Source organism: Notothenia coriiceps, unplaced genomic scaffold (genome assembly GCF_000735185.1).
Source record: "Notothenia coriiceps isolate Sejong01 unplaced genomic scaffold, NC01 NC01_scaffold00007567, whole genome shotgun sequence".
Taxonomy (NCBI): Eukaryota; Metazoa; Chordata; class Actinopteri; order Perciformes; family Nototheniidae; genus Notothenia; species Notothenia coriiceps.
In genome coordinates this window covers 1-23,678 of record NW_011340268.1, presented here as the reverse complement: position 1 = coordinate 23,678, position 23,678 = coordinate 1, and the positions used below count along the sequence as shown (strand labels likewise).

The window sequence follows — 23,678 nt, the reverse complement described above, 5'->3', positions numbered from 1 at the left end:
AAATCTTTTAATCGTTGTTGCCCAGGCTTGCCGAAATGAATGGAAACTTATCTCCTGATTATAACATTATGTAACTTGCTGCTGTTAAATACCGTCAAACTATGTGCAATATGTACTTTATGTGCAATATATACTTTATATACATATGCCATCTTTAATAACTGTAATATATACCTGGCTGCTAAATCCTAAGAACTGCTACAGGATTTGATTTGTAGATTTGATTTGTTTTTGAAAATTATGTAACTTTTTATCTTTTTTTTAGCATATTGTTTATTATATTATAACGGCCCGTCTACACTACAGGCAGCAAAAATTCTTGAAGCTGGGCGTGTCTGAAGCTTGGCGATTTTTTGCAAGCAACGCGACCAACAACCAATCACATGAATCTCTCGCCCCCGACATACAAAGCAATAGCAATGTTAAAACGAAGTAAACTGGATATAAACTCTCCAAACAGGCGAAAAACCTACCAGTTTCACCCACTGTCTCTGCCACCTCCCTCCATGCCTGGTTCCTCCGGTTTGTATCCCGGTAAATAGTTCTGGTCGTAAAGAATCGGGTGATTTGCTACCGTAATATCTCGTTTGGAATATGAGGAAATTAACTGCGGTCTGGCTCTCCCAGCTTGCACACGGTTTGATTGGCTGCGCTTGCACTGGCGGGATTTGCATAAACGGGATTTGATTGGCTGATGCCAAGCATCGAGCCTCAAAAGTTGAACATTGTTCAACTTTTGATGCCGATAGATGCTCGTGATGCTTGCAAAGCCATGCCATGCTCCCCACAATGCAGTTCGGCGAAGATTACAAATCTTCTACGTCACCTCATTCAAGTGAATGGGTGAAGCGTTGAAAGCATTTTTCGATGCCTGTAGTGTAGACGGGCCGTAACTTAGTACTTTTTTAGCATATTATTTATTATATTATAACTTAGTACTTTTTAACGCATGTAAGATATTCAACACTAAGCTGTAAGTGGCTCTTTCCTGCTTCAACGCTGCAAATTTCCCCTCTGTGGGACTAATAAAGGTATTCTGATTCTGATAACGGGACAAATTTGTACAAAGGGGCACACAGCAATGTAGTGCCGACTTTCTTAAACGCTGGAAGGCCAATCGCTTTTCTTTACCCCGAAATCCGCTCATTCTTGCTCTCGTGTGTCATAACAAACTGTCAAACTGTCAAGCTGTCAAAACTCTGTACTCAAACCGGAAGTACTCGGCCTCACACCCAGCCGCCGGAAGTTGATAGATGCCATCTTGTGCACAGAGCCTATAGGTTAGCAATTTTTGCTCTGGGCTAATTCAGAAGCTCACTGTTAGCATTGTGTGTTTTTCTTTTTTTTTTTAAATGAAAAAGATCAGTTAAGTGATTGTTTTCCCGTTATATGGATATAAAATATTCATAGTTTATTAAATATTAAGGTTCCTTAGACGTTGTTTCCTGCAAATGACGCGATTTCGGCCCCAGAACCGGGTCCGTGGGGCTTAAAAGGTAAGAGTGTCACATAAGGTCTGCGTTTGCAATATCACATTTGTGGAATCGACTTGATTAAAAGACACATAGAGATATATTTCAAAACATTGAAGGCAAATAAGAAGGCATCATTTTTAACCTCATTTTGGGTAAGTACCTTTCTAAGTCTATTTCAAAGGCTGAATATCTCTCTCACTTAAGTGGAATTGTTGTGATAGTAGATTGTCTGTTCAAGAGGCAGTTTACTCTCTTTTTTGTGGAGTTTCAGCCAGCATCATCAGACCTGGAGCAAACATCTACTGCTAACTACAGTAGCTAAAAAGCTTGTTGTATACTATTGGTTATTTCAAGAAAAAGCTATAATAAACTAAAATTAATTAATTGAATGCCTCTATTTTTGGGTCAAGGGTGTGAAAACGTATTTCATTATACAATAAAAGATTCCCTGTATACACTGCTTGGAAGTACTAAAAAGGTGTGGGATGAAATAATGTTGGGCATGATTCCCAATTTTTTTGCACAAAGGTAAGAGTACCAGAAAAAGTAATAATGGTTTTGTTGTTATCATTAGGGGTCTTAGCCAAGAAGCCTCAATCTCATCCTTATTAATTAATTACTATACTGTACATCATCTCCAATCAAAGTGTTTATTCAGTAAAAAAACATTACAGAATTTGTCAATTCCATCACGACTACTCAAAATGTTGTAAATTATAATAAAACTGGCTTGGCTTGGACTCTAGATATTTTTTTCATTTATTACATTTCTAAATGGTTCTGCATCTATGCTCGGTTTGCAACATCTTCTCAAATATTCCAAAAGACTATTTTTGGATAAAAAAAAAATCAGTTGGCAAGGTTTGAGGAAATAACAGTTTTAGGTTTTTGAGTTAAATCTCTTAAAATTTCACATACTTCAGAAATGAATGAAATGTGGCATATTTGGATGAAAATAAATATAAAATATATTTCTGTAATGAATGATGTCATCTGCAGATGTAATCTTGTGACCTACTTAAAGGGTAATAATTCTAGTAAGTATTAACTGTGAACGTAAAGGTTTTGAAAAGCTGCTTCTGTGAGTAAGTGTGTATTGTTTGATTTTATAGATTCAAAGGAAGACAAGATGGGTGTCGGCTGGATAATATCAATTCCCCTCATGTTAATAGGTAAGAAGGTTGATTTTAATTAATTTCAAGGTTCTTTATAAATTATAAAGTACATTTTAATGAACAACATCATCTGAAGTACAGTGTGCACAGAGTGCAGTATGAACTATGGATAACTTTTTGTTAAAAAAGGCTAAGAATAACCTGTGTATTATTGTTGGAATATTTTAGCTACAACAACTCCTGCAGAAGGAACTACAACTGCAGCACCTACCAATGTTGCTCCTATAGTAGCATATTTTAAGCCAATTTCTGATGTCCATTTTGTAATTCAAACAGAAATGGGAGTCTACAGAATGCACAATAAACAATAAACAAATCCAGAATAGGTGGCAGAGTGTGACGCTGTGATTGGTCTAAATGTGGACGAATCACAAATCACAACAGACACAGGAATTTATTTGACGTAGCCTGCGAAAAAATTTGTAGCTACTATCTGACATTTCATAAATCGTAGCATAAAAGTTCACAGTTTATTTATAATTAAAAAACAAAAAAATATATATTTTTAATTTTTATAAATAATAAAAATCGTGTTTATTCGGGGAGGGCAGGAAAGTCAAATGGTAGAGCCTTGCCCTCCCTGGCCCTCCCACGGCACCGGGCATGAGAAGAAGGTTTAACGTCAAAGGCAGGATGTCTGATACGCTGAGAATCAAGTGCTTTCAGGCAGAAGAAAATACATGTTTATCACTGCCACACGTCTCTAAACGCTGCATGTGTTGTCAAGTTGCTGAGGATGATTCTTCATGTGGAACATTTGTGTTTCTATATCTGCATCCTTTCTGTTGGCCACCGTAGTTAGACCTCTTATGAACTAACACCTGTGAAACTCCAATAATGTAAACCCAAATAAACATCAAACATCCAGAATCGGACAACAACTTAAAAAAAATAGAAGTTAAATTCATGCAGGAGGACTAATCAAAAGGATAAGACACAGGTGGGGAGGGCAGACAAGCTCAGGTGAACACAGTCAGGTGATCAACCAGGAGGGAAACACAGAGGCAGGAAGTAAAACCATACGTAACACAAAGGGTGGACACTTTTAAGAAACAGGGAAACACAGACACAAATCGTCTCATTTGAGATTTACAAGTTAGTTCTGTCTTAAAAAACGTTTCATGAAAACGTTTGATGTCCCCACAACAGTTGTTTTAATGTACGTTACTTGCATTGAATATAGTGTTGATAGAGCAGACTCTATCCGTAGAGACAAACACTGCCCCCTACTGGATGTTAAAAGCATTGCCTCACCCTGGAGTGTTGTCAGTTGTTGCTGCTGTGTTTAGAGCAGGTGATCCTGTGTTTCTTTAGGGTTTTTGATAAACACTGAAGCAACGTGTATCATTGCGTCGTACCGAGCGTCAGGATCAGGTCTCGATGACCGGGCTGCAGGTCATCTGGACTCAAAGCAGCCGGATCCTGATGAACTGCTTCAGCTGAGAGCTCTGCAGGGGAAACATGGAGTTGGAGGATGTGGTGGAAATTCCACACTTAATCACCTACTGGTAGGAAAAGAACAAATATACAATCTTAAACCAAAGTTGTGTTTTTATTAAAGAGTTATAGCATTTAACAGAATCAATGTATTTCCAGCTGGAAGGCCAGATAACCTGCTCCTCGATCAAACAAATGACACGACTCTTTAAGGGAAGAGAGCGAAAGATGGGAGGGGGAACAGCCAATTAAACTCTACATTACAGCGTCTTGAAGATTGGTGTCTAGACCAATCTTAAGTTTCAACATGTTAAGTATAGCCGATGATAATTGCCTGCCAACAGTCACAGTGGCACCTGCTGTCTGTTGGAAGCTAGAGAAGGCAGCCAGTCTGTGTTGAAGGTGTGAAGACGCCTGGGAAGGACAGCCGTAGTTTACATCAAACTGAAACATTTAAAGTTCTATGATAGAGGAGATAACACGTTGGATTGATATGATTATATAACCTTTGAGTTCATGCGTTACCTGCTGCACAGAGCACAGGAGCAGCTAGCAGTGTTAGCAGTGGGATTAGCATGTTTGTGTTGAAGAGTGTGATCTGATCAGAGTTGTGGAGATGGGAGTAAGAGTGAGTGCACCCCCCTGCACATCTGACAGGCCACGCAGTTTAAAGTGCTACCGGCCCGAATCCACCCCGACCCTTCCTGACTCCCTCTCTCTCTCAGCTGACTGACGCCTCTTCTCTATTCTGATGCTTTCCTACTGTTGCTTACTTTGAATGCATTACCTTCTGAGTATTTCTACACTTTTAAATCCCTGTACCTCTGTGTGTCCATCTCCATCTCTTCTACCTCTGTTTACCTGCACTCCCCCCTCATTACCACCCTCAGAGAGCAGGACTTCCTGTCACACAGAGGCTCCTCTGTGAGTGAAACTGGAGAGCATTCCTCTGCCAGGCCTCAAATAAAGACAGATTCTTTCAGAAATAATCGGGGAGGGAACCCTGCTTCCCCCCCCCCCTCTCCAGGTGGACAAGCAGGGTCTTTGTGCAGCCGGTGCCGGGCTGGACCCCCGAGCCGGTCCACCTTCAGTCCTTCAGTCCTTGCAGAGGTGGAAACACTGGGAATATCATGAGTGAAGGAATATTAGTTTATCGATGGATCGTGGATTTTTAAAACCTTTCCAATGTGGATTTACTCTCCTGGATCAAACATCTGCAGCTCAGGGATGATCTGATCACAACATGGAGGTAGGCCACGGCTATGACTTCCTTTCTATCACACATTGTGCATATTGACCTGTCAGGAGCGTTCACTCTTAGAGATAATGTTGCTTTAGAGATTTTCAGATTAAAAGCATCACTTCAGATATATCCTAACCCAGTATGAGCCTTTTAACACAAACACTAAAGCCAGCACTAAGACCTGATCCAGCTCCTAGATCAAGGATTTGTTGTTTAAGAGTCCTCAAAACTGGTGTCCTCAGTGAGTTACTAAAGTAAAATCTGCTTTAATTGAAGTCCTAAGGGGGCAGAAAATGAGTCAGGGAATTAGGCAGGATTCACATGTAAGACCACTTAACATGCTTTATTTCAGCATTCAAAATAATTAAAAACATCTCAATTTATTATACATATACAAAATAGGTACAGATCCTTGTGGTGTTTTTCCCCATGGTTGTGTCTGTCTGCCTTCTCTCACTCAGTTTGAATCCAATTCTTTTTGAAAAAAATTCAACTTTTGCACAAGAAAACAATAAAACAAACAACAGATGCAGGGGGTGGAGAGGAGAAAAGAAGAGGAAGGGGGTTCAAAAAATAAAAAAAATGTGAGAAGATGTGGATCCACTGGGAACTCAGAGCTGGAGTTTGAGTGTTTCTGGAGATAGAAGAAGTTTGTCTCTCTCTGGGCACCAGCAATAAAAACTTAGCACCAAGAGGGCCCCCGCGCCGGAGAGGCCTGACACTACACAATAGTGCGGACAAACCAGACAACCAGGGGCCCCCAAAGGAAGAATAGCACCTTGAGTTTGATCTACTTCTGCTTCTGCTAAAGTGTTGCTAACCCCCCCCCCGTCCCCCCACCAAATCTAGCTCCACTAACACTGGGCCCTGTGCTGCTGCTCATCGCAGATCTGAGGTAGCCATAGGAGTTCTTTCAAAATAAAAGAGGTTTAACCCATGTTTCTCTGCTGGTGGTTTTAATGTGACTTTGGGACAACAAACAAATCACAACAGCTACAGAATCCAGGATGAAGAGGAGGGGGTGGGGCAGGTGTCAGAACAACAGAGGCAAACATGGCTGTCAGTTTCACCGTTTATTCATCAACACCTGAAACGTGGTACAATGCAATTGAGTTCTGTCTGTTGGACTGTCCTTTCTTTCCTCTCGCCACAGTGCGGTGAAAAGTCTGTGTGTTTCTGGAAACTCCAGAGAGGCTTTGGATGCATGAAGAGGGGGAAGTCAATTTATTTTACACTTTACAGAAGCATATATTATTTTCTTGTTGCCAGTGAAACAAAATGTCTTCTCTACGGGATCCGTGGTGTTGGTGATGGTAAAAAAAAACAAAAAAAAAACAAGAGTCAGAAAAGTAGTGGTCCCAAACGCAGCGATGCAAACGCCGCCACATCGCCGCCATCTTTGTTGAAGTGCAGGTTTTAGGCAGAGTGGACCATCGTCGGAGCAATGGCCAATCAGGAGCGAGGGGTCAGATTTGTCAGAAAAATGGCAATAGAGAAATGTTTTGGTGGGCTTTTTTTTGTTGAGAGAGATGACTGCTAGAAAAAATAAAACACACACACACACACAACAACAATTTCAAGTCCAGATTTCTCTTTTTACAAGAAACAGACGGGTCCAACTTCAATGCCGAACTCTTGGTCTGGAGCACCAACGTCCATAGGAGCGATATCAATGATGGGAAGGCGAGATGTTTTCGTTGTCTTGTAGTCGATGACTGTCTTGCCCCATGTACCGGTGTGTGACTGGAGGGGAAGAAGAAAGAAACAGGAGTTAGGAGGGTCAACATTCAGTTTCTGCACACTGGATTTCTACATCTGGCCTGATGTTTTGGCCAAAAGACATCCACTAGCTGCAGCTGCTAGCAGGCATGTCTTCTGATGCACTACTTCACTGATATACCGGTGCAATTGGTACAAGAGCATGAAATAAAGTTTCTCACCGTGCATCCGTCTTCCAGGACGCTGTAGGTGAAGCGGCTGTTGCCCTCGGCTCTGATCTCGATCTCGTTGGAGCCCTGGAGGAGCATGGCCTTCTTGAGGTTTCCGGCGGAGGCGTCCATGTAGGCGACGCTGTTCTTGCAGTGGTAGGTGATGTTCTGGGATGCTTCAGTGGACATGAGACGCAGGAAGGTCAGCTGGATGTTGACGTCCTGTGGCATGGAGCCCTCGCTTCCGTACTCGAACTGTGTGGGGGATAAGAAGTGGACAGGTGAGATGGAGGTAGTAGGAAAGACCAACTAATAGGCAGGTAGCGATGGGATTGGAGCAGGACATAAGGAAGGGGTCTGGTTGGATCTAGCATGTTTACCTGGAAGCCCTCGGTCATGGCCTCTCCGAAGAAGACGTGCTTCTTCTCCTTGATGTTCTTGCTTGTGTACCAGTTCTTCTTGGCAACCTCAGGCTGAGTTGAGGATACGCAGGTCTCTCCGGTCTCCATGTTGCAGTAGACCTTGATGGCGTCCTGAGTGCAGCCCTGGTCGGGGTCGATCCAGTACTGTCCTGCAGAGCAAGGAGTTGAGAGGGGAAAGGGTCAGAAAAACCCTGCAATACAGATTCTGCAATCCTATTTTGTTCAGTTTCTCTAGAATACTGACCGCTCTTCCATTCGGGGTGGCACATCTTGAGGTCGCGGCAGGTTCTGGCGGGGTTCTTGCGGCTACCGTCGGGGCTGCGGAGCTGCTCGATCTGCTGGCTCAGGCTCTTCAGGGTGCCGTCCACCTCCAGGTCGCGATCGCGGAGAACGTTAGCGTCATCAGCACGGAACATACGGAAGGGATCGGGGGCCTTCTCCTGGGGCTGGGAGATGAAGCCGAGGTCGAATCCGCCGCCGGGGGCACCAGGTGCTCCAGCAGGTCCGGGAGGTCCAGGAGGACCCTAAAGAGGAAGGAGGTGGTTATTTCAATGCCGGTAGAAGCTTTGTTTCACATGATTGTGTACAATGGTTAGAGTGATGGACTTACGGAAGGTCCCATCTCTCCAGAGCGACCACGGACTCCAGGAGGTCCGGTGGGTCCGGGCAGACCACTCATACCATCCTTACCAGAAGATCCAGCAGATCCAGATGGGCCCTGCAGACAGAATAAAGAGAAACCTTAAGTGTCAAAGTCCCTGAAAACACTTGAAACTGCTCGTTTAAAGCTTGTGTATCTGGTTTACTCACTCTAGGTCCAGCGGGTCCAGAAGTACCAGCGGGTCCAGCCTCTCCATTGGATCCCTATGCATTAAGAACAGAAACATAAGTAAGAAAAACAAAGTCCAAGTATGGATTGTGTTGATGATGAGGATATAGAGTTGAGGGGACATACAGAGGGTCCGATGGGTCCCTGCATGCCGGTGAATCCACGGTGTCCCTTCAGGCCTCTCTCTCCAGCCTCTCCGGACTCTCCCTTGTCTCCACGGAGTCCAGCGGGTCCCTGTGAGGGGGAAGAAGGGCATGATGAATTTTGCCTTCTCTTGTCTGCTGTCAGTTCATTTGTTATTGTTGTGAGTGTTGTTACTTACAGCAGGGCCACGAGGTCCAGCAGAGCCAGAAGCACCAGCAGGGCCAGCAGATCCCTGAAACACAGAGAAACCGTTTAATGTAGAGGCCAGCAGGCTGCACTGAAACACAATATATTCTCTAAACTCCGGTCACTCACAGACTCTCCACGGTCTCCATTCTTTCCAGCGGGTCCAACGGGTCCGGGGGCACCAGATGGTCCAGGGGCACCGGAGGCTCCGGATGGTCCTCCCTCTCCACGTTCTCCCTAAAATTCAAAGAAAATGTGTGTCATCACCAGCATATCATGTGTTTTATAAGTAAAAAGTTATTAGTTAGTGTTAAATGAATGTAGCAAAGTAAAAAGTAAAATAGTTGCCTCCCTAATGTAACATTATGTTAACCCTAAGTATGTAGCATAAAGTGGTAGTACTCAAGGAATGTATGTCAAAGTAGTACTTAAATACAGTACTTGAGCAAATGTACTTTGTTATTTCCACCGCTCTGCTTAGCTTAGCATCATGGTAGCATACTGTTTGCTAAAGGACTTTTCAGTATGCTCAGTTTGCTGCTGGAAAAGTGACTGGAAACACACAGTAAAATCCAGCTTCTGCATAAACGCCATCCTAGGGTCTGGTGCTATGCTCTGAAACCATGAGGATGAACTGGTACTTTGTCCGAATGTGTACTTGCACTGGCCACCCTCTGGATCCAAACCCAATCCCCCTATTGAATGATACTCTAATGTGTCACTGTACCATCTGGAATCAAGTCTATCTAAGATTGGTCAGTCCACTCTTCGGGGCTTGAAGCCTTCTGAACTCACCTTGGGTCCAGCAGGTCCATCACGGCCAGAAGATCCCTCATTACCGGGGCTTCCCTAAAACACAAAGCATGTCAACTTGTAAGGAAACCGTTCAACATTCAGACAGAAACATGGTGTACAGGTACAGGTGTTTCTTCTTACCTCACGTCCGGTCTCACCAGAGGCTCCAGCCAGACCAGCAGGGCCCATGGATCCTGAGGGTCCACGCTCTCCACCGGGTCCTGAAGGTCCAGGCTTTCCAAGCTCTCCCTGTAGAGGACAGCCACAGTCAGTCAAGTTTAAACCATCTCAGTTACTTTCCTGATATATCACCTGGGCTGTGTGTCTCATCAATATTGAGGTATTTGAACTATACCTTAAAACTTGAGTAAATGCACTTTAATCCATTCAACTACTGCATTTTTTAAGGCAGCAAGACAGGAAGTTACTAATAAAGTGAATGTATACTCCCTTAAAATCCCATGTGTACAGTTTGTTCTGACTAAATCATAGTTTGTGGTCATTGCATCCTTTCGAAGTGGATTTGGAGTCATATTTGATTCGTCATATTTTCTGATTTGAAGAAGTTTTAGCGCGCTGGTTCAGATGCATGGTGCAGGTTGTGGTTCTGTAGAGTAATTTAGGAACTCACAGAGGGTCCGTTCATGCCAGGGAAACCTCTCTCTCCTCTCTGTCCGGGCAGACCAACAATACCACGAGATCCAGCGATACCTTGAGGTCCAGAAGTACCAGGAGCTCCCTGCAGGGGGGGACAGAGAGCGAGGCAGTGGTTAGACATCAGGCAACAGAAAGAAACACATCAACATCCAGGAGTTTATGCAAATGAGTCTGTAGATTTCATCGATTTGCATTATTGAACACAACCTGCCAGATAACTTGTAATATAACAAATAACTGTCTTAATGTCTGGATTGAAGTGGGAAGGTTTACAGTTGTTACCCTGTTCACCTGTGAGTACAACATGGATGCATTTTAACATCCATACCTTTAAAGGTCTCTCCTACTCTCTGACACACACCAAACCTGTTTACATCATTCACACACTCATTTATACACTTTATTCCTAAAACACATGCAGAATAATGACCTTTTAATGGCAGTAGTTTCTGATTTATGGAGTGATTCAGAGAGATATCCTGAATCCCCTCTTTAGCAACCTCTGACTATTCAGCTAGGGTGTCTATCATGTCATTCTTTACCTTGTTCATCGATAGTGCCTCCCCCTAAAGAGGCTTAAAGTCAGCACTAGCTTAGTGATGGATGAAAGTTTGAATATAACTTACAGAGGATCCTTCACCACCGGGACCACCCTTCTCTCCGGCAGATCCTGGGGGTCCAGCAGCTCCCATCTCACCAGCGCGACCTGCAATTCCGGTCTCTCCACGGTTTCCTTTGGGTCCTTCCTTGCCACCGGCTCCGGGGGCTCCAGCAGGGCCAGAGTTTCCCTGTGAGGGAGAAGGGGGGACATTTAGCATTGCTACAGTACAATAAGAGAGTGAGAATAATATATAATGCAATGAAGGGGAAGACTTACAGAGGGGCCGGGGGCTCCGACTCTACCTGCAGCACCGGGGAATCCAGTAGCACCCTGCAGACACACAGAGGTCCGTTAGCTGGATCACATCAGTGCACATTTTAATCAAAAAACTGCTGTGCACATTACATGATGCAAAGAGCTGCAGGATTATTTTGCAATTGCGATATAAGTTGGAAAAGTAGAGTGAAAGATCATTTTTGAAAGCTCGTTCTGAAATGTGTATATTGTTCACATCCAAAACAGTACATGAATTTGCAAACAGCTGCCTGAACATGTTGGGAATGTCTCCAGATTACGCTCTCAGCTCTGTTTGGGTATAAGCACCATGATGTCTGATTTCTACACTAGCTGCTCATGAGTAGAAGAAAGAGTCAAATAAATCTTACAGGGGGTCCAGCGGTTCCGCGGGCTCCCTTGGGGCCAGAGTTTCCATTGGGACCCTGAAAGGACACAACGTTTTGTCAGTAAACATGTCAGCATTTAGCCTCAGCTTCTTATGTTCACTGAGTCACGGGATGAGTTTACTAACCTGAGGTCCAGCGCCACCAGTGGGTCCAGAAACACCGGGGGGACCAGCATCTCCCTTTCCACCGTTATCTCCAGACTCTCCCTTACCACCAGGCTGACCGTCAGCACCCTGTGGATGGAGAAAAGTCAGAAATGATGAAACTTCAAACTAAAGGAGAACAGTTGGTGTGAAGATATTCTTGAAGAGATGACTTACAGGAGGTCCAGCGAATCCAGCGGGTCCGGGGGGTCCAGACTCTCCACGCTCACCCTGAAGAAGAAGAAGAAGAAGAGTCAGTCACTGATTCAAGCAGCTAGATTGTTAGGAAACTCTCCCTGGTTCCCGGCTTCAATCTCAGGATCCATGTATCTGTGATCCTCTCCAGAATGGAAGTAGTCATCACATACAGAGCATCAACTAGTTCCTGAACAGTGTCCTTCACATGCTGATATCCAAGAGAGGGAGTTACACATCCTGTCATGTTCACAGCTACAGTTGATACCTTTGTTAGCATGTTGCTCTCATGTTTTCAGAGGACATCCAGGATGTTCTCAACATAGATGAAGCGTTATCTTCTAACAGAGTGGTGCCAATGGGACTTGTTACTTACAGGGCCTCCACGAGATCCAGCAGGTCCGCCGGGTCCGGGTGCTCCAGCGTCTCCCTTATCTCCGGAGGATCCACCGGGTCCAGGAAGTCCAATAGGTCCAGTCAAGCCACGGGGGCCATCCTTTCCACCAGCACCATCAGCACCCTTGCCTCCTTGGTCTCCCTGGGTGAGGGTGGAAAAGGGGGGTGTGAGGTTCATGCATGGATACTGGACTGCTGCTATGGATGGTTATATATGTCCCATCACATGTACGACTGGAAATATCATGACTACTAGGAATATGGTTGTGGAGACTCACTCTGCCTCCTTTCAGTCCTGGAAGGCCAGCGGCACCGCGCTCACCGGGCATACCCTGAAGTCCTGGAGGACCCTGAGCTCCGGAGTTACCTGGGGCTCCAGCATCTCCCTGTGGAAGAGGAGGAAGGGGACAAAGGGTTACACAAGAACTCAATCAGAACTTCATCAAGAGTGTTCCGTCATTGCTAACGTTGTTTACCTTAGCGCCATCGTTTCCACCAGATCCGGGGGATCCACGGGCTCCAGCGGGTCCATTTACACCAGGAGATCCACGCTCTCCGGGGAAACCTCTGTCACCCTGAGGGGAGGGGAAGGGGGAGATTATTGGGTTACTTTAAGTTCCAAGAGTGGTCAAAGAAAACATTTGGATCGATCTTGCTGGATTGCATAACTATGAGGAGGAGGATATTCCCTGTATGGAGTGAAGATAAGATCAGATAGGATAAGATGGACTAATTCAAATGATATACAGTTAAGTAACTTTAAAATAAGAAATGAATTAAATGAATATATATACATACTTGAGTCATACATACATATGAACTATGTTTACATGCATGTGTGCCGGTACCTAGCTTTAGACTATTAGCATGATGGCAAAAGCACGTAGGAACCGTTTGTAGCCCGTATCAGACTTATCTCCAAAGGTCCTCTACTAAATGACTGGTGACTTACTCTGTTTCCAGCGGGTCCAGATACTCCAGCCTCACCGGACAGACCCTAAGCAGAGAGAGAGGCAATTCATGCATTCATTTATTGGACAGTATCAATATGATCAGGTATCTGAATCAGTCATATTTGGGTCATTACCTGCTCTCCGGGCTTTCCACTCTCACCAATGGCACCCTGGGGTCCGGGAAGACCCTGGAATCCACCAGCTCCACCAGCTCCCTGCTCTCCTCTCTCTCCAGAAGGTCCCTGAACATAAGCAACAAGGGGAGGGCTGTTAGTGCCAACAGGAAGTGACCAGAAGTCGGGCAAAGTATGATTTGTTTTCACTCTTGGTTGTGAGGTTGCCTCTGAGAAACAGGTTTTCAGGCTTGGTTTGTATGTTTGCAGCCGGATTACGGAAAAACTCCAGCTTGGATTTTCGTGAACCTTGGTGGAAAATGTGTTGCATGCGCTAAGGAAGTCACATCTTGGAATGGATCGGAATAAGAATAGGGAATTTGTGCTCCATTATATGTGCTGTCAGAAGTCGGAGCAATAGCATACAGAACAATATTGGTGCGGCTTCCATTTTGTTTCCATATTTAGACCTAAAGCTAACAAACCCACCAAAGTCAGAATAAGAACTTTCCAACTCAGTAAATGGGACCACTCCAGTCTCGATAGAGGCGTGTGCTCTAGATTTGTTCGTGTTTTTGTAGTGAGTGTTTTACTTACAGCAGGTCCAGATGGTCCTGGAGCACCAAGATCTCCGTCCTTTCCTGGGGCACCCTGGGTAAAGAGATGGCAGTCTTTCAGACACAGCATTACAGGAAAACAGTAGAGTAAGATGGACTCAAAGTGTGCAGTTTAGACAACTTACAAGAGCGCCAGTAGGTCCCATCACTCCTCTCTCGCCAGACTTTCCACCCTCACCCTGCACATAGAAGTAGAACATGTTACAGGGTGTGTTGACCACTTTTCAGTTTCTCAGTTCAGTAAAATATTCAGGAATATATGGTCTACGTGAAGAGACTCACAGCGACTCCCTTGGGTCCGGGGAATCCCATAACTCCGGGCTGACCTCTAGCTCCAACGGGGCCGGGGGGTCCGGGGCGACCATCTTGTCCAGTGGATCCCTGGTATAAAAAAGATGAATTTAATTTTAGCACAAAACATCTCTGTGTGTTGATGAGATTGTGTTGTTATAGTGAATCTGGACTTACAGCGGGTCCAGTCTTGCCATCGGGTCCGGGGCTGCCGGGGCTACCAGTGATACCCTACAGGAAGAGGTCAGGGGTCAAAACATGGCATGGGCAAGGACTTTATTGATGTTCCTGACAATAGATTGTAAAGGAAACTCACCTTAGCTCCAGGAAGACCGGACTCACCAGTACGACCAGACTCACCAGAGGAACCCTTAGCTCCAATGGCTCCAGGGCCACCGCGCTCACCATTGGCGCCCTACGATGGGAGGGAGGGAGGGATAGTTCGATCAGAAACAGATCAACAGTTTGTCAATTAAATACAAGAATGGAGAACATTTGTGTTTTACTCACTTTGGCACCAGCAGGTCCATCAGATCCGGGGAAACCACGACCGCCAGGGGCGCCCTGCAGAAAGGGAAGGCTCAGTTAGCTGCAAGATAATCTAAATAGCATAAGCATTGCAAAAACACTGTGAGGCATATTGCAGTGTCGGTCCAGCTTTGTTTGTATTCTAAATATCTAGAATGCTTTGTTCCTGCATTAGCATTCAAGTCTTTCTTCTCTTTAGAGTCATTTCCAACCAGCAGGGGGCGCTGCTATGACTTCCCCTCACTTAATAATTAGTAATATTAAAGTAAACAGTATGGTATAGTGAACATTAGGTAAGATAAGATGCATACTCTCTCTCCTGGGCCTCCACGAGATCCTGCAACACCGGGCTCTCCTCTGGATCCTCTCTTGCCTTCCTCTCCTCCTGGTCCTGGGGCTCCCAGAACTCCAGCAATACCCTGCACAACACACACAGCGTTTGAGATGCATATTCATACATATGTGTGTATACATCAATATGCTGACTGTGGTGAACTTCAACTTACAGCCTCTCCCTTGGCTCCAGCCTCTCCCTTGGATCCTGGGGCTCCAGCCTCACCCTGAGGGACACGAGCAGAAACAAAACATTAAAAAAACAAATTCAGCATCAACTAAAATAATGTAACTCAAATATGCACGTGATGTATAAACAATAACTGAGATGATCGGTTCCACTCACAGTGTTTCCCTTGGCTCCGGGGGCACCACCAGCACCTTGGGCACCAGGGGGTCCACGGGGTCCGGGGAAACCAGGTGCTCCTGCAACTCCAGCAGCACCCTGCAGGGGGCAGCACACACAACTGGTTAATTTCATGCTGGACTGCAAGGAACCAGACCTTTAGGAAGTGAATGTTCAGACAGGGACACTCACAAGGTTTCCTTTAGCTCCGGCAGCTCCATCAGTACCGGGGCTTCCCTGAGAGGCGAAAGGAAGGGGAAGGGGTTACATTTAGACCGGAAGATGATGAAGAAATGATGAAGACATTGTTTTAAAGCAGGTTTTTGTTTGTACTTACAGAAGGTCCAGCGGGGCCAGCAGGTCCGGGGTTACCGCCCTCACCACGGGCTCCAGCGGGTCCTTCGGCTCCACGAGTTCCCTGAGCTCCAGCATCTCCCTGAGGGTAGACAAACAACCGTCAGATCATCAGAACCAACGCCAGAAGGCTGGGATGCATCATGGGTAAAGACCCTCAGAGGGATGAACATGCAGGTAGGACACAAAGACAGGTGTATGGGGTTGAACTGAGTTTCAAATGATGAGCTGAGGGTGTTTTAAATGGTTTACAATATCTGTGAACAATTAATTCAAACTTTTGCGGATGCTATGCAAGAAATGTAACCCAGCAAACACGGGGTGCATATCTTAATTAGGAATATTCAACATTAAGAATTGTATTGTATAATATTGGCCATCAACCGTACACAAAAAATAACTATATTTAATATCCATAATGTTTGATATTCTGTCCCTTTGTTTAAACCCTATCCTATCCAACCCCTGTTTAAAAATCAAACTAACGATCAAATATTTAAAAATCAATGCTTGAAAGCACGACAGAGTCAGATGAGTATCTAATGACTGCTTCTACCTCTCTTGAGAAGAGAAGAAGAAATGGCATGGTGTGGTGTTACTTGGGATTGACAGGCCATGGAAGATTGAGGAGGATGTTGAATATGAGACATTAGGAATGGAGGTCGTTAGAGATGATTGGATCATAATGGGTGTTGTTGTTGTACCTTAGATCCAGGGCCACCGGGGAATCCAGGAGGTCCAGATGGGCCAGTGGGTCCCTGGGAGGAAACAAAACACACACAGGTTCAGGTCACGGCAGCAGGCGCATCTGGATCCAAATCTGAGTCTCTCTCTGAGAATCCCCCTGGGGTTTTTAAACCAGGGTCAATCGAAGCGGTACTTTCGGGAGAACCGCTGAGAACATTTTGAGAGTAAGAAAAGCAAGTATACTTACGTTAGGTCCAGCAGAACCAGCGGCACCGTCGTTACCACGAGCTCCCTGCAGCACACAGACACAGATAATTGGATGATGTGTTCAATGACCAACGATGATGTGTTCAATGACCAACTCATGATGATTGCAGTATTGTATGTGTGTGTGTGTGTGTGTGTGTGTTTGTGTGTACTCACAGCAGCTCCAGAAGCACCGTTGCGACCTCTCTCACCGGGCAGTCCACGGGGTCCCTGTGACAGAGAAAAGTTAGTTTTAAAATGGCGTCAATCTGAAAGGAGGGGAAATCCAAGATAGCATCCGTGTGTCGGATCGGGGGCGTTTGTTTTACTCACCATAGCTCCGGGGGTACCGTTCTCACCAGCAGATCCAGCCTCTCCCTAAAGACAGAAACAGGTGAGGTGAGGAAGGAGTGTGGCGTCATTACTCAATGCCAATCTCATATGGCTGCTTCCATTCCTGCTAATGCTAGTTGGTTCTAGTCGTAAGGAGGACAAGTGTTCTTGAGTTCGGCTTCAAAATCACATATTTATTACAGAAACTCTGCAGAACAAACTGGGTGAGTGCAGTTTGCAACTTATGGGTATTTGCGAAGCCGGACAAGGTCCCCTTATGTAAGGGACTCAATCAAGGTTTCCTCAGCTTCTGTAGCTCCCTCTGTGTCACCCTCCAAGGGGGCACAATACACTAATGCTCTTAATATAGAATCATAACAATGCATGTAATGACTTTCTCTACGAGCCCTTTGGAAAAGCCCCATTTGCTTTCATTGGCTTGCAAGAAAAGTATGGTGCACCTTTGCAAAGGCAGTGCTCAACATGTTGAGTGGAGATCTGTGTGTATATTATACTCTTATAAGCCTGCTTGTGCTGGCTTTGTTGAATCCCATGTTTTCTGACCCAAGGCTGCCTATAAATACTGACCAGGTGTTTGATTACAGAGTCGGTGTGTTGCTAGGCTTTACAGATACCCAGATGCATGTGGGTTTAAGAGTACTGTCATGTTTCAGAGAGAGGCAGTCACCTTGGGTCCAGCGGGTCCGCCGTCTCCCTTGGCTCCATCCAGACCGCTGAATCCCTGCAGAGAGAGAGAGGTTTAAAGTTAGCGCTCGGCTAGCGGAGATGCTATGGTGGTGTCTTGTTGAACCGGAGCTTGGACTCACTCTGTGTCCCTTGATGCCGGGCAGACCTGGAGTTCCTGGGAATCCACGAGCGCCCTGAGAGGAAGGAGAAGACACATTCATTATCACAGTGTTCTTCAACATTGCATCAATTAGAATATAAGATGTGTTCATTGGCATGGTAACTCACCTGTGGGCCGGATGGTCCACGCTCACCGTTGCGACCGGGCTTGCCAGACTCACCCTAAGAGATGGAGAAAGTTAGCAACACTAGATTGTAAAGATATTCAGGTAAGTAAAGGTCTGCCATTCAAAACCTGACTGAAGCATTTGGGAACAGACTTAGCTAAAGTGCAGCTACCTGAAGAGTACATCATCATTACTCTGAGATCAATGAATATGAGCAGAAGGACTTACATCCTCTCCGTTCTTGCCAGAGGGTCCGGCGGGGCCACGGGGTCCCATGGCACCCTGCAGAGACAGAAACACTGAGAATGAGGACAGACTCTCAAGGTGAATTGTGGGTAAATATCAATGTCCATTATGTCAATACTTACAGAAGATCCAGCCTCTCCAGACTCACCGGGGGGGCCGGTGAATCCCTGAGGTCCCTGTAGGGGGGGGGGGGGGCATAAACACCATTAATACAACACCAATACTGTACATGTGGAGTACCATAAGGTGAACATTTTATTTTTGTATTCTTCTTTCAGATTTGGGAATAATGAATCTGATGTAATCCAATCTAAATCCAAGCTGCTTAGATTCCAATTTACTTTAAATAAGTGTTGACTTTCTTAATTTAATTTGAGCTTGTTTCAGATCCGTTTGCTGGGTTTCGTTTAAGGTTCATTTGTCCCAGAAAGGTGTTTGATGTGGTCTGCCCACTTTGTCGGGAAAACTAATTGAATAGAAAATTGAATAAATGGAGTTCTGGCTCCAACTAAATTCAGAATTCTGCTGCAAAGTCCAGATTCGATCAAGACATTTATTGTAATATATCGTATTTATTTTGGTAAATCCCAGAAGCTCAAAGCTAACACACTGGCTGCAAAGTTTGAAGGATCCTTCCTGGGTCTGACAAGTCCCTATTTTAGTGAGGAACATGGAGAACAATGAAGGAAACAAAGGCACATTTTGGCCCAAGCTGAAACAATAACACCTATTTATTGTTTTGCTTTCAGTTCCGTGCGTTCAGACCGTTTTGAATTCCCCGGTGTCTTTCCATTTCACGTGGATGCACTTGTGAATTGCATTCGGTCTGAACACACAAGACACTTTCTGCAGCATTTTCAAATTCCTTTAGAGTGCACCAAAGAGAGGAAGGTGATGTTTGAGTTGTTGTCGGTGCCCTCTACTTCTCTATGATCAAAGATCAGGCTTTTTGGGTTTTGAATAGAGGAAGTGGGTACTTACGCTAGATCCAGGAGCTCCGGGGGATCCACGGGATCCCATGGGTCCCTGTCAACCAAACAGAGGCAACATCAGACACTGCATCGCTCTGATTAACAGTGTGTGTGTGTGTGTGTGTGTGTGTGTGTGTGTGTGTGTGTGTGTGTGTGTGTGTGTGTGTGTGTGTGTGTGTGTGTGTGTGTGTGTTTTGGTGAGTGTCTTACCATGGGTCCGGGCACAGACATGCCAGGTGATTTATCGTCATAGCCTCCGGACATCTGAGGAGAGAAGTTCTGGAAAAAAAGGGAAAAGAGGTTTAAATATTACAATCCAGCTCTCAGGGGACACACAGGATGATACTTAGGTTATAATGACATGAAGACAATGCACTTTCTGTGTTGTGCAGGACCTTTATCTGATAAAGGATGCACTCTGGGTATAATATTTAACTAAATGAACTTTAGGGCATCCCAGCCGAAATATCCCAAATGAAGTCTGAATGATATCCTAAAAGGGAAAGCTGCTTTCTGAACATATAAACCAGTCTCCTGTTTCCACCTGTGTTCTGAGATATCCCATCATTTCAGTTCATCCGGGATCACCCAAACCCTTTGAGCTTATCTCTTGCTAATGCATCCCAAACAACCTCCCAATCTGGGATGAATAAAGAATAAATCCATCTCTCTTAAGCTCGACCTTAGATGCTGGAGAGCTTTATATGAGATATTGCAGCTGATGGCTTTAGCGGCTCTGTTAGCTTAGCGTGTTCGATGGAAGTCTGTTGTTTATATTTTGTGGTAGGTTAGGATGGAAGTCAGAAACAAAGTGAATCAGAGCATGCTTAATTCAATTGTGAAACGGTAGTCTTCGGTGGCGAATAAGCCTTTGAGTCATTGGTTAGCTCTATACAAGCATGCTACATCTGACTGGCATGGTATGTCATAATAGCATGTTGCACACACAACCAGAAATAGGAAAGAAATCAATAATAAACTTATTGTAATGAAGCTTGCTGGATTAGACAGTGATACTATTAGCAATATGTGTTAGCATGCTAGTTAATGTCTCTCTGTTAGCATGCTTTATAACACTGGGGTAATACTGTATGCCCTGTTAGCTTAGCATAGTGAATTAGTATATGAGTCAATGATCAATTCTACATAATAAACCAACATTAGCCAGCAATTGTTAGCTCAGTATGCTAAGCTACAAATCACAATTAGTGGGAATATTAGTTTAGTAAGCTTAATTATGATGAGGGTCAATTGGAATGTTAGCTTAGTATAAAAGTTGCTTACTAACCAGATCTTAGCATGCTAACTTAGATTGTGAAGCTTTGGGAATGTTAGCATAGATGTGGTACGAGTTTGAGCATCACTCTATATCTCTGTTTGCCCCTAATGAAGGTCTGACCTCAGTCTGACCTCAGTCTGACCTCAGTCTGAAAGCCAAACGCAGACAGTTATCTGAGGCTAAAGATGGGTTTGTAGAGATCAATGAAACGCTTGAGTTTGATCTGTTGAAGTGGGATCCAGTTTCTCTGCACTTCCTGTCCTCTCTGAAGCTGTGTTGACAGCCTCTTACGGGTTGATACTGGTCCATTTTGATGAGCAAAGAAAGTCAAACCAAAGCCCTGAGGTGTGAATGCTCCAAACTACAATAGGGATTATGGGTAGTGGAGACAAAACTAACCAATACTTCTATGGCTTTGCTTTCTTCATTTGTTTGTCTGACCCCCACAGAGGAAGACGTTCTTCAGACGCCACAACTCCCAGAAGCTTCTCACATGAGTCCCATCCCCACGGAGGCTCTCCTGGACCCCAACGAGTCAGATACAGAACTGCAAATATAAGATGTGCAACTTACCCCTCCGAGGCCGGGGCGGCCGGGCTGGCCATCCATACCATCTCTACCAGAGTTACCAGTGGAACCCTGCAGGGGGAGAAGAGGAAGGGGTCAGGATCCTAATCAATCACCTTCTTTAAATCCACTGAAAACACACTTTCTTTAGATCCTTATGATTTGTTTGGTTTGGTTAACACATTTAAATGTTTGCTTCCTTTTAAGATTCCCTTCCACCTCGACCCTTGCTTTGTGTCTGTCTGTCTGTGCATGTATCTCACCTGTCCCCGTACCTGTTCATCATTTAGTTTTTGGGAGAAGGGGTGGGATTCAATAAGTGTAAACTTAACTTTCAGATGTGGAATGAGGTAGATCATTTGTTTATATTTCATTTGTAAGTCAATTATATTTGTGTTGATCAATTTGATACTGCTTATGTTTGTATCATAATTATCTTTTGTATTATTGTTTTACACGTTCAAAATAAATCAAATCAAATCTAAAAATCTAAACTGTTGGATTGGTTCAAACCGATCACATGACTGCTTTTAGTCTTCATTCATCATGGTGTGTAATCTTGTATATCTCAGGTGTGTCTGTAGTGATGGAAGCAGCATTACACCTGGAGGAGGGGCAGTTCAAAGCCCTGTGAGACTGACCAATCAGGAATGGACTAGTGGTCATGTGACCTCAGCAGACAGGAATTAGGTAAGAACCACCATTTACTTTTTTATGGTAAACCTTCTATTTTTGATCAACAACTGAAAATAAATGTTCATAAGGAATTTAACATAGTAAATAATATGAACATATTCATAATAAATATGATATTCAGTTATTATTAGAAGATTATAAAATGTCTTTGTGGTCTCAATGAAACCCCTTTATGTCAGAATGTAAATAAGTTGTGTTTTCATAGCAAACATTATAAAATAAATAGATTGGCTTCACCTCTGCAAAAGCAACCATAAGCCTGCCTTAATGTGTGTAGCATTATGATGATCACAGATCATTGGGCTTTTCTGTGTGAAAAGTCCCAAAACTCACATTTTCTAACAACCCTGCGTCTTCCTCAGTGTGCACGTTTCAACCTGCCCCCTGCATGCTTCCCTCCCTGCTCCCTGCTCTCAGTGAAGCACATGTCCTGCCCCTAATTTACACACATTTCAGGATCTATATGAGCCATTTAATGTTGTATTCGAGCCTGATTCCATGTGTCTTTATGCACGCTTTGCAAAACCCATTATGAAAACGATGCTAGTGAGATCTGATGCTACCTGGACTAGCTTCTGTTGACATGAGTGATCTGAGTGCTGTTACTTTCCTACTTCTTCAGAAAGATCCTGTTTCCACACGTTTCTCTAAGCACAGCTGCCCTAACCCTAACCCCACCACAAACGCTCAGGAATCCACTCAGACAGTGAACGCACCACCACAGATTAAAAAGTGAATGCTAAAGGAGTGTTGGACGTACCCTGTCTCCCTTGGGTCCTCTGGGTCCCTATAAGAGAACAAAACAAAAACAAAAGTTCACATAATGAGAAGAATGACCCACATGGTTCATAGAGTATGGGATCAGATCCAAAAAAGATACTAGTTAGACATAAAAGTCTATGAAATAACTTTATCTGATCTGATCAAATATCTTTACATTTAGTTAAATAAATATAATGTTCTAACTCTCAATGATCAATACTGCTATCAATAGCTACATGGAACAGATAAGGTCGACCATCATCATTATTATGGATTATACAATAAATCAAATGAATATTTACCTCGACCTGTGGCTCCTGGAAGCCTGCAGAGAGACGGGGGATAACAGGGGTTAGAAATGGAAAGCGACATCTTACAGAACAACAGATGTGGAGGTGAAAACATGAATCCTTAAATACGTCCTGAATCCATCAGAACAGGCGGACGGAGTGAATGCAGAGCAAATCATGCATTTAAGCACGTTACAGCCAAATGTGAAGGGTTTCAAAAAGACGGGAAATGTTTTGGATTTGCTTTTTTGTTAATAAGAAATGTAAAATGAATAAGAAGTGAATGCAGGGGACATTAAACCTGCAGAGTACCTGAGGAGGGGTCAACGTCATGGAAATAGCACTGAATGCATCAATAACAGCAACATACATACAGCAATCTATATTTGTTTACATCTTGTTGACATGGAAATGCAGCGTCAGGGTTAATGTAGCTGGACCTGTTGCAATGGCCTAGAGCAGTTCTATGATATACTACACTAGGACAGGTGACATGTAGCTATGGTGATAGGGTTAATAAAGACTAGCACAGGTGTAGAAGAGGTGCAGTGATGCATGTAGGTGGGTGCAGTGATGTGGGTGCAGTGATGCATGTAGGTGGGTGCAGTGATGCATGTAGGTGGGTGCAGTGATGCATGTAGGTGGGTGCAGTGATGCATGTAGGTGGGTGCAGTGATGCATGTAGGTGGGTGCAGTGATGCATGTAGGTGGGTGCAGTGATGCATGTAGGTGGGTGCAGTGATGCATGTAGGTGGGTGCAGTGATGCATGTAGGTGGGTGCAG

At 44.4% G+C, this 23,678-nt stretch overlaps 1 protein-coding gene across 1 annotated transcript; it reads right to left on the bottom strand.

Annotated features, from left to right (window-relative positions):
* Positions 1-5,646: 5,646 nt before the first annotated feature.
* On the bottom strand, positions 5,647-22,979 carry LOC104944135 (collagen alpha-1(I) chain-like). The gene is made up of 47 exons (XM_010769611.1): positions 22,908-22,979; positions 22,604-22,630; positions 21,154-21,219; positions 19,512-19,580; positions 19,312-19,356; positions 18,453-18,506; positions 18,313-18,366; positions 18,086-18,139; positions 17,938-17,991; positions 17,799-17,852; positions 17,111-17,155; positions 16,955-17,008; positions 16,779-16,823; positions 16,549-16,602; positions 15,828-15,926; positions 15,683-15,727; positions 15,491-15,589; positions 15,318-15,371; positions 15,123-15,230; positions 14,794-14,847; positions 14,600-14,698; positions 14,461-14,514; positions 14,275-14,373; positions 14,118-14,171; positions 13,973-14,026; positions 13,397-13,504; positions 13,262-13,306; positions 12,786-12,884; positions 12,588-12,695; positions 12,290-12,451; positions 11,896-11,949; positions 11,701-11,808; positions 11,558-11,611; positions 11,169-11,222; positions 10,918-11,079; positions 10,266-10,373; positions 9,776-9,883; positions 9,635-9,688; positions 8,969-9,076; positions 8,832-8,885; positions 8,636-8,743; positions 8,491-8,544; positions 8,291-8,398; positions 7,925-8,204; positions 7,639-7,829; positions 7,271-7,513; positions 5,647-7,073 (listed from the first exon to the last, which is right to left on the bottom strand). Exons 3-47 carry the CDS (start codon positions 21,187-21,189, stop codon positions 6,927-6,929), a joined length of 3,954 nt encoding a protein of 1,317 aa, XP_010767913.1. The 5' UTR covers positions 21,190-21,219; positions 22,604-22,630; positions 22,908-22,979; the 3' UTR covers positions 5,647-6,926.
* Positions 22,980-23,678: the final 699 nt, after the last annotated feature.

Coding starts and splice junctions, on each gene's coding strand:
- LOC104944135 (XM_010769611.1), bottom strand. CDS start 21,189: ATGGATGGCCAGCCCGGCCGCCCCGGCCTCGGAGGG. Junction 11,612..11,700: donor CTGGTGGCGCTGGACCTCAG/GTTAGTAAACTC, acceptor GTGTCCTTTCAG/GGTCCCAATGGAAACTCTGG. Junction 8,744..8,831: donor CTGGACCTCGTGGCCCTGCT/GTAAGTAACAAC, acceptor TCCCCCTCACAG/GGACCCGCTGGACTCCGTGG.